Source organism: Palaemon carinicauda, chromosome 28, assembly GCF_036898095.1.
Source record: "Palaemon carinicauda isolate YSFRI2023 chromosome 28, ASM3689809v2, whole genome shotgun sequence".
Classification (NCBI taxonomy): domain Eukaryota; kingdom Metazoa; phylum Arthropoda; class Malacostraca; order Decapoda; family Palaemonidae; genus Palaemon; species Palaemon carinicauda.
In genome coordinates, this window is record NC_090752.1 from 32,684,873 (window position 1) to 32,694,872 (window position 10,000).

General features: G+C 42.3%; 1 protein-coding gene across 1 annotated transcript in view; it reads right to left on the reverse strand.

Annotated features, from left to right (window-relative positions):
- The window catches only part of LOC137621767 (uncharacterized), a 24,660-nt gene that overhangs the window by 1,204 nt on the left and 13,456 nt on the right, over positions 1–10,000 (reverse strand). The window contains exons 2-4 of the mRNA XM_068352277.1: positions 1,060–1,151; positions 300–490; positions 1–74 (exon numbers count right to left, since the gene is read on the reverse strand). The exon at positions 1–74 is cut by the window's left edge and continues 211 nt beyond it. Of these exons, the coding sequence (XP_068208378.1) occupies positions 1–74; positions 300–490; positions 1,060–1,151 (357 nt within the window). The remainder of the gene's footprint in view (positions 75–299; positions 491–1,059; positions 1,152–10,000) is intronic.

The following is a 10,000-nucleotide window of genomic DNA, read 5'->3' on the forward strand; positions in this document are numbered from 1 at the left end:
TTCCTCACTTTCTTAACCTTAGTGGCGTCAATGTGTTTCCTGCAGGAATCTTCATATTTCCACAGCTTCTTTACCTTTGTGGCGTCAATATGTTTCCTGCATTAATCTTCATATTTCCCCAATTTCTTAACCTTAGTGGCATCAATGTGTTTCCTGCAGGAATCTTCATATTTGCTCAGCTTCTTTATCTTAGTGGCGTTAATGTGTTTGCAAAAATCTTCATATTTCCTCAGCTTCTTTATCTTAGTGGCAGCAATGTATTTCCTGCAGGAATCATCATATTTCCACAGCTTATTTACCTTAGTGGCGTCAATGTGTTTCCTGCATGAGTCTTCATATTTCCTCACTTTCTTAACCTTAGTGGTGTCAATGTGTTTCCTGCAGGAATCTTCATATTTCCTCACTTTCTTAACCTTAGTGGTGTCAATGTGTTTCCTGCAGAAATCTTCATATTTCCTCAGCTTCTTTATCTTTGGCGTCAATGTATTTCCTGCACGAATCATCATATTTCCTCAGCTTCTTTACCTTAGTGGCGTCAATGTGTTTCCTGCATGAATCTTCATATTTCCTAAGCTTCTTTACCTTAGTGGCGTCAATTTGTTTCTTGCGAGAATCTTCATATTTCCTCAGCTTTCCTCACACACACACATGCACACGCACACACACACACACACACATATATATATATATATATATATATATATATATATATATATATATATATATATATATATATATATATATATATATATATATATATATATATTGAATATGATCTTCCAATACTGAAACAGTGGTCTATCCGTCTGGCGTCTTCAGAGTGACGTGTTCATCACATACTGACGAAAATACCACAAACCCAGGATTTTCTTGACATATTCCGATCTTGGAGACATAATTCTAAACAAAATACGCACATTTCCTCCATCTCGCTGCATCTTCTGTACAAGAATGGACGTGGAAGTGTGCCAAGGCCGTCTTTTATTCTGCTCCAGATGGAAATGGAAGCGAAAGAACCCTTTCTCATGTATAAGCGACCCCTAAGGACCCATAACTCACCTCGATGAATATACACGTCATGACATAATGGCGGCCGAGATGTATGAGATATACCTAAATATATTCTCCGATCCCTAAAGGGCATAAATCTCCTAGAAAAAGGCAAAAAGGGATCTCGAGTTCGTCGTTATACAGTTTTTGGAACTGAATTGTGCTATATTTTCATTTTTCAATATTAATGTTGAAGAAGACATTATAACTATTGTACGGATATTCATCGGGAAAAATAGAATATTTGCATTAATTTACGAAGCAGACAAATACCGATTATAACAATAAAAATAAATACTAACTAGAGATATTCCATTGAATAAACGAACACATATCTACGCAAGTACATGATATTCGAGAGAAAAACATGTAAAAATTAGGCTTTTTACAGAAAAATTCCCACCCCCACCCCGAAATGTATAAAGCATACTTTCTAGATTTAATGGGATGCCACAAAAATAAATATTCTTATTCTTTTATTCTTAGCATTACTCGGAATAGTTACTTACACGAATAAAGTTAGACTTGAGATTATGAATTCGGTGTCGGCCAGCAAGACCTCTGAAACAATATCATTGAAATTCTATAGAGGGATACAAAAAAAGCAAAGAACAATTCTTTGGATTTTTTAAAAGATCCAGGATTTTCTTTATTTGTCAATTTATAGTCGAATCGGATTTAGAAGCAGATAAAGGGTTCTTATTCTAACTCAATTAATGAATGGGTTAACATACAAAAGTGAACAATATATTTTTTCCTCTTGAATGGTTAATAAAATTTTACCTATCAAATCCAAGATTTATTTTTATTTCTCAGATTTTAGATGGATCTATATCCGGAGAAGGAGCCATGAGATTTTTAATCTTTGTATATAAATGAATAGAGAACCAAAAACGTATCCTGGGGTTATTGTTTCTCATTTATTAGATGGATCTGGATTCAGAATATAATCCTATTGTTGTTCATATACGAATAGGTAATTGGGCAAGTAACCATGAAGAGATCCAAGAAGGGCTACCTATCAATTACTCTGTTTGAAGAGGTTTACAAAATCACAGTTTCTTTTTAAAGGATCTGATAATTATTTGACCAGTCAAGATATGGAATGGATTTTTTCTTTTACTTAAAATTTGATACTGAGTTTGACTTTGATATGAAAAGCGCCTGAATTTCCGTAAGGAAGGAAGTGCACTCGATTTAAATATCATTTATTATTACTCTTATCATTACACTTATTTCTGATAAAAATAGTAGACGAAAATCAAGATACATTTACTTGTCATGCAAATGCTCCTGGGAATACGCTACTTAACAAAATAAAAATTAGATACATAATGCGAGGTGATTATTGTTAACCTATTTCCAAGAATATAATTTCATTTTGTTTACACTAATTCTCTCTCTCTCTCTCTCTCTCTCTCTCTCTCTCTCTCTCTCTCTCTCTCTCTCTCTCTCTCTCTCTCTCTCTCTCTCTCTCTTCTTGTATATATACATATATATTTTGTGTGCGTGTCCATGAGTGCATAGATAATCGGAACATCAGGCAAATCCCAAACCCACCTTTTCATTTAGATGACCAGGTAGAATCCCATTATATACGCGCATGTTGAATTACACTTCACGCTATAATTCCCACAAAATCGCCCTTTTCATTGACAAAAGACTAAATCTCGGTGTTCCCCTTTGGCTACGTTTTATCCACGCCGGTGACATTAAGGATATTGTGCAGGCTCCCCTCACTATCAATTTCCTCCGTTCTATAGAAAACGATGACACACTACAATTTCCCCTGCGTGCATCCATTACAGTCGCCTGGCAAAAATGATAAATATTATAATTCTTTTCCCATTGGGAAAGCTTTTTGCGTTCCATGGGTGAAAGGGGGATGTGATGGACAACTGACAAAAGGTTTTGTTCGTGTTATGAAATTTCATTATTATCGTGCTTTGCATGCAAAGCATTTATGGTTCATCATACAATTTGTTCGTATTTTTCCCAATAAATTTTACGGTAAGCAATTGCAAAAACATGTGATGAGCAACAACAAAGGAAAAGAAAAATATTGAGGATAATAATGAAAAAAAATAATAATAAAAACAACAACAATAATGGTAATAATAATAATAATAATAATAATAATAATAATAATAATAATAATAATAATTAATTTCATTATTAGTGTATTACTATGATTATGAAGAATAATGATATTCTGGAGTCAATAAGAACAATAATTAAGATAAAAACTATTATCATTAACTAGAGTAATAATAATAATAATAACCATTTCATTCATTCTAATTGGCAAACAAAATGAAGCAATGATTTGGAAACGTAAAATCGAAAGCAATAAAGGGATCCTTCATCCATTCATCTTTGTCTTTGCAGCGCGAATGCTGCTGTGAGGGTCTTTTCTATATTCCTCTTTAAATAGTCTTTCTCCTCGACATTTCACTTGTTCAAAAACAAATCCGGCCTAAACAATTTTAAAGTCAGGAGAAGTGATATCAAATAACTCACAAGTCTAAAGTCTCTCTCTCTCTCTCTCTCTCTCTCTCTCTCTCTCTCTCTCTCTCTCTCTCTCTATATATATATATATATATATATATATATATATATATATATATATATATATATATATACATATAAATAGGGGATTCAGCATTATGAAGATTCATTTGTGGTGGATAATGTGGGAGGGTGGGCTGTGACACCCTAGCAGTACCAGCTGAACTCGGTTGAGTCCCTTGTTAGGCTGGAAGGAAAGTAGAGAGTAGAGGTCCCCTTTTTGTTTTTGTTTCTTTGTTGATGTCGGCTACCCCCCAAAATTGGGGGAAGTGCCTTGGTATATATATATATATATATATATATATATATATATATATATATATATATATATATATATATATATATATATATATCTCATCAGCAGCAGCAGCAGCATCAACATCATCATCATCAACTCCGCCTATTGACGCAAAAGATCACGGATAGATTTCCCCAGTCGTCTGTATCTTGAGCTTTTAAATCAGTACTTCTCCATTCATCATATTGTACTTCACGCTTCACAATCCTCAGCCATGTAGGCCTGGGTCTTCCTACTCTTCTAGTGCCTTGTGGGGCGTAGTTGAATGTTTTGTACAGCACGTGTTTCACATACGCTTATGCACTGTAACGGTATTTTTTTATTGTATATCATCTCTATCTACACGTCCCTGTTGATACAACCTGTTTGACCCTGCCATTTCACGAATTGTTGTGTTTAAATTTTTGTGACCTTCTTGCTCTGAAAATCTTGCATATAAGCTCGCTGTCTGTTAAAATAAAGTTAAATGCATTCACATTGCCTCTAAGTTACAAACTCACGGCTCAATCTCACAGTCTGGTGAACTAATCTCTCTTGGAGAGTGCGGAGAGCATGCCCAAAACATCTCCATCTACCCCTCACCATGAACTCATCCGCATACGGCCATCGAATAATCTCTCTTATAGTTTCATTTCTAATCCTTTCCTGCCATTTAAATCCTAATATTATTCTGAGGGTTTTGTTCTGAAATCAATAAATCTGTTGGAGACTGTTTCATTGTTATACCACGACTCATGTCCATACAGTAACTCAGATCTAACTAAACTGATACATAGCCTGATTTTTATATGTAATTTCAGGCGATTTGATTTCCAAATTTTGCTCAACCTAGCCATTTGCTTTTTTCAATCTTTCATTAAATTCCAATTCTAAAGACTATGCATTATAGATCTTAGTTACAAAATACTTAAATGATTCTACCTCATTGATCTGTTCTCCTTCCAATAATATTTCATCTTACATTGCACTTTCCGTTCTCATCATCTGTCTTTCTTCTATTTATCTTGAGCCACACCTCCTGTGATATTTCATGTATTCTGGTACACAAGCACTGCAAATCCTATGGTGTTCTGCTAATAAGGTCAGCGTCATCAGTATACTCTAGGTCACCTAATCTCCTATTACTAATGCAGTCCAATTCTTCTCCACCATTCCCTTGTACCAACCGTGTTTCACACAATTGTACATAATTCCTTTTGTATATATTATGCTTGTATTCTTCGCTCCTCCCTCGCACTAAAATGAACATGAAAATTCCTGTCTGGTTTTTCCTCTGTAATATTGTCTGTCTTGTGAACTTGTTATGTCCTGTTGCCTTGAGGTTTTGTATATAAGGAGAGTGTTCCACAATAATATAACTCAGTCGTTTCCAATCTGCCTTTGAGTTCACACCCTTACTCGGCGCCGTCACATTGGTGACCCCGGAAGTCGACTCGCTCCCACTGCCTTCCACCCCCACCTCCCTCGCCCCTCCATCGTTGGTACTATGACGGAGGCTGACTCTACTCCGGCAGTTGGCACTGCGGCCGCCCCATTGAAACTTTCACCGTTCGCCAGTGGAGAAGCGTTCGCTTGGTTTCAACGCGCTGAAGTCCACTTTCGTATCAGGGGCGTGACTCGCTCAACCACCAAAGCAGATTATGTTCTCGCGGCGATACCCGAGGACACCTTCCCAGAAATATCCGACTGGCTTTGTGAACAAGGAGACACCCCAATAGCGTATGACGCCCTCAAATCATACCTTCTGCAGCAGTACTCGCCGTCGCCAGCCGCCCGTATAGCAAAGCTTTTTCAGCTCTCGCAACAACCGTTGGGGGACCAAAGGGCTTCGCTTGCCCTCAGGGAAATGACCAGTATCGCTCGCCTTCAACCTGCCGCAGACGGCTCTCCTCGTGAGGTGAACCTAGTCCGTGCCCTTTGGATACGCCGTTTACCTGAACCTGTGCGCGCTGCCATACCCGATGTCGATAGTTTACCCATAAAGGACTTGATGACCAGAGCCGACGCCCTTATGGACAGCCACTTCAAGACCTCCATCAACGCCTCCACCCCTGACGACGAGGATGCCTATTCAACGTCAACCGAAGCTGACATGAATGCCGTAGGACATACACGCCTACCCCGTGACGTGCCGAAGCGGCGACAAAGCCGCCCACCACCCACCAATTGCTCGCGCCCCAACGAACGACTTCTACAGCCACTTACTACCTCCCATCCGCCGCAGTTTTGCTACTACCACTTCAGATTCGGGGCAACCCCGAAGAAATGTGCCAAAGATTGTCAGTGGCCAAAAAACGTGTAAGTAGGCCATCGCTTGTGGCGGTGGCCTCCCATGTTTCTAATCTTTTCTTTTTACAGGATGCAGGAACGGGCGTGCGATTTTTGGTAGACACGGGTGCTTGTCATTCTCTTTTGCCAAGGAAACTCTTCAAGGCACAACGTAGTCTGTCTACATCTGCCGACGTCCGCTTGGTAGCTGCCAACGGATCTGCGATACCCACCTACGGTTACGAGAGCCTCACATTATCGTTCGGAAACGGTAAATTCAATTGGAAGTTTCTCGTTGCTGACGTCACAATGCCAATCCTCGGTGCAGATTTCCTCTCTCATTTCCACCTTCTGGTCGATGTCGCCCACCGACGATTGGTCAACGCATACTCGTACTTGTCGACAGCTCTTCAACCCGCCCCCTCTAACCTCGCTCTCCCCATCAGCGCACCCACGGATGCCTACGCCCACCTCCTCACGTCGTACCCGGAAGTTTTCCGTCCAGAACTTCGCCAAACGCCCACGGTTCCTGCCAAGCACGGTATTTATCACCATATCATGACGACGGGACCCCCAGTCTTCGCAAAATTCAGACGTCTGGCACCGGAACGATTGGCAGCCGCCAAACAGATGTTCGCCGAAATGGAGAAAATGGGCCTTTGCCAAAAGGCCTCCAGCCCATGGTCGTCACCCTTACACATCGTTCTGAAGAAAGACGGCTCCCTCCGTCCGTGCGGGGATTACAGGCGCCTGAACATGCAAACAGAACCGGATCACTACCCCCTCCCAAACATTGCCGATGTAACCTCCTACCTGCACAAAGCGAAGGTTTTCTCTACGCTCGACCTCCTGAAGGGGTAATATTAGGTGCCTATGAACCCAGAAGACATCCCCAAGACCGCCATCACCACTCCGTTTGGCACATACACCTTCAATTACTTTTGTTTTGGCCTTCGTAATGCTGGGGCAACGTTTCAACGTCTCATGGATGGCATCTTAGGGGACCTCCCTTTCTGTGTATGTTATGTGGACGACATACTTGTGTTCTCCTCCTCAAAAGAGGAACACCTCCGTCACCTGCGCATCGTGCTCGACCGCCTGCAACAAAACGGCCTTGTAGTCCGGTACGACAAGTGTACCTTTGGCGCCAACGAAGTGTCGTTCTTAGAGCACCATATCACTCCTGAAGGAGTCCATCCCCTCCCTGAGAAGGTAGCAGCCGTTCAGAATTTCCCCACGCCCTCAACCGTCAAAGCTCTGCAGGAATTCTTGGGCATGATCAACTATTATCACCGTTTTCTGCCAGCCATTGCCGCCACTCTTGCTCCCCTCTACGCCTCCCTCAAGGGCAAGCCAAAGGACTTGAGGTGGGGTCCCCTTCAAGAAGCAGCCTTCTGCAATGCAAAGAAGGCCCTATCAACTGCTGCGGCTCTCACTTTTCCTATCCCACACGCCCCTCTCCTTCTCTCCACCGATGCCAGCGACGTCGCTATTGGTGCAGTACTTGAGCAGGTGGTCAAAGGCTCGCCCCGCCCATTGGCCTTCTTCAGCAGAAAACTGTCCAAGGCAGAATCGGGTTATTCTACCTTCGATCGAGAATTGCTGGCGGTGCACTTGGCTGTCCGTCACTTTCGCTATTTCTTAGAAGGTACGCCCTTCGTCATTCGCACAGACCACATGCCTCTGGTGCATGCCTTCACTCGACAGTCTGACGCCTGGTCCGCCCGTCAACACCGACATCTCTCCGCCGTGGCTGAATACAATTGCACCCTCCAATACGTCCCTGGGAAAATGAATCCCGTTGCCGATGCCCTGTCAAGAAACACGTTGGCTGCCATTCAACTGGGATTGGATTACAATGCCCTGGCTGAAGCCCAACGACAGGATCCAGAGTATCAAGCTTGTAGGACATCCTGCACGTCCCTCCGTTGGGAGGATTTTCCCCTCGAAGACTCCAACACCACCCTCCTCTGTGACGTCAGTACTGGTAGACCGCGACCTTGGATTCCTGCTCCCATGCGCCGACAGGTGTTTGATTTCATCCACGGCCTTTCACATCCGTCGTGCCGTTCTACTGCACAGCTGCTGAAGGCAAAGTTCATTTGGCACGGCATTTCTAAGGATGCTAAGGATTGGGTCTGTGCCTGTACTTCTTGCCAAACTTCCAAAGTACATCGACACACGGATTCCGGAGTGGGCACCTTTCCTTAACCTCAGCGTCGTTTCGCACACATTCACGTCGACGTTGTAGGCCCCCTACCCACATCACAAGGACATCGTTACCTGTTTACCGTCATCGACCACTCCACTCGTTGGCCTGAAGCCATTCCCATGGAAACTGCAACGTCCGCCTCATGTACATCTGCCTTACTCTCTGGATGGATTTCAAGATTCGGTATCCCTGAGCATATTACTTCTGACAGGGGAACCACTTTCACCTCTCAATTATGGACGTTATTAGCGAATCTCCTGGGCATCACCCTACATCAGACAACGGCCTACAACCCCGCTGCCAATGGAATGGTTGAACGTTTTCATCGCACCCTCAAAGCAGCTTTGATGTCCCGCTGCAAGGATTGCAACTGGTTTACTCAGCTTAACTGGGTCCTCCTTGGACTCAGGACCACTCCTAAAGACGCCCTCGACGTCTCGGCAGCCGAAATGGTGTATGGCGACCTGTTGGTCGTCCCTGCCGAGTTTTTTCCTTCTACAACCTCCTCCGACGATCTCCAGCGCATACGTCACGTCGTGGGAAAATTTACTCCGTGCCGCCAGACTTACAAGCCCCCAGCGAAGCATCACATACCAACGGACTTGCACTCTGCAACGCACGTCTTCCTGCGCAACGACACCAGCAAGCCACCACTAACGCCCCCTTACACGGGCCCTTTCCTTGTGATCCGACGCAGTCCGAAAGCATTCCTCCTAAACATTCGGGGCAAAGAAGACTGGGTCTCCATTGATCGTCTAAAAGCTGCTTATCTTCTGCCAGATGACCCGCCTACAGTTCGCCTCTCTAGATCAGGGCGCTAACATGTACAGTATGTCATTTTTAGGGGGGGAGCCATGTACCAACCCTGTTTCACACAATTGTACATAATTCCTTTTGTATATATTATGCTTGTATTCTTCGCTCCTCCCTCGCACTAAAACGAACATGAAAATTCCTGTCTGGTTTTTCCTCTGTAATATTGTCTGTCTTGTGAACTTGTTATGTCCTGTTGCCTTGAGGTTTTGTATATAAGGAGAGTGTTCCACAATAATATAACTCAGTCGTTTCCAATCTGCCTTTGAGTTCACACCCTTACTCGGCGCCGTCACACCCTACTGTTCTATGCATTACAAAATCCATGTGTAAGATAAAAAACATAGGTGACAGCACATTCCCTTGAAGTAATCCACTGTTCACTAGAAATTCATTTAATACAAACTCTACTAACAGTAACATTGCAATTACTATGCTCATGAACAGACAATAAAATTTACATGCTCTGCCGTGTAATTTTTACTACATCCTCGAAAACTTTCAATAATAATGCTCTGTATTTGTCTCCTTTTTATAGAATCCCAAGTATCATTTGATATCCATGGCTATTCTTTGAAACTGCATGTCCCAAAACTTCACTACCAACTGACTGATATATGTTCTTAATATCACACCATTCTTCGTTATTTGTCTGCCCTTCGTCTTGTGAAAATCTTTAAGACTTCAAATCGATTCCTACATTCAATTGCAAAGGTTTCTTTGTGCTAATTTTCTAGAAGCTTATTTGTTTCAAACCTAGGTATTCTATCTATCTTTCTGTTGGGTGTTAT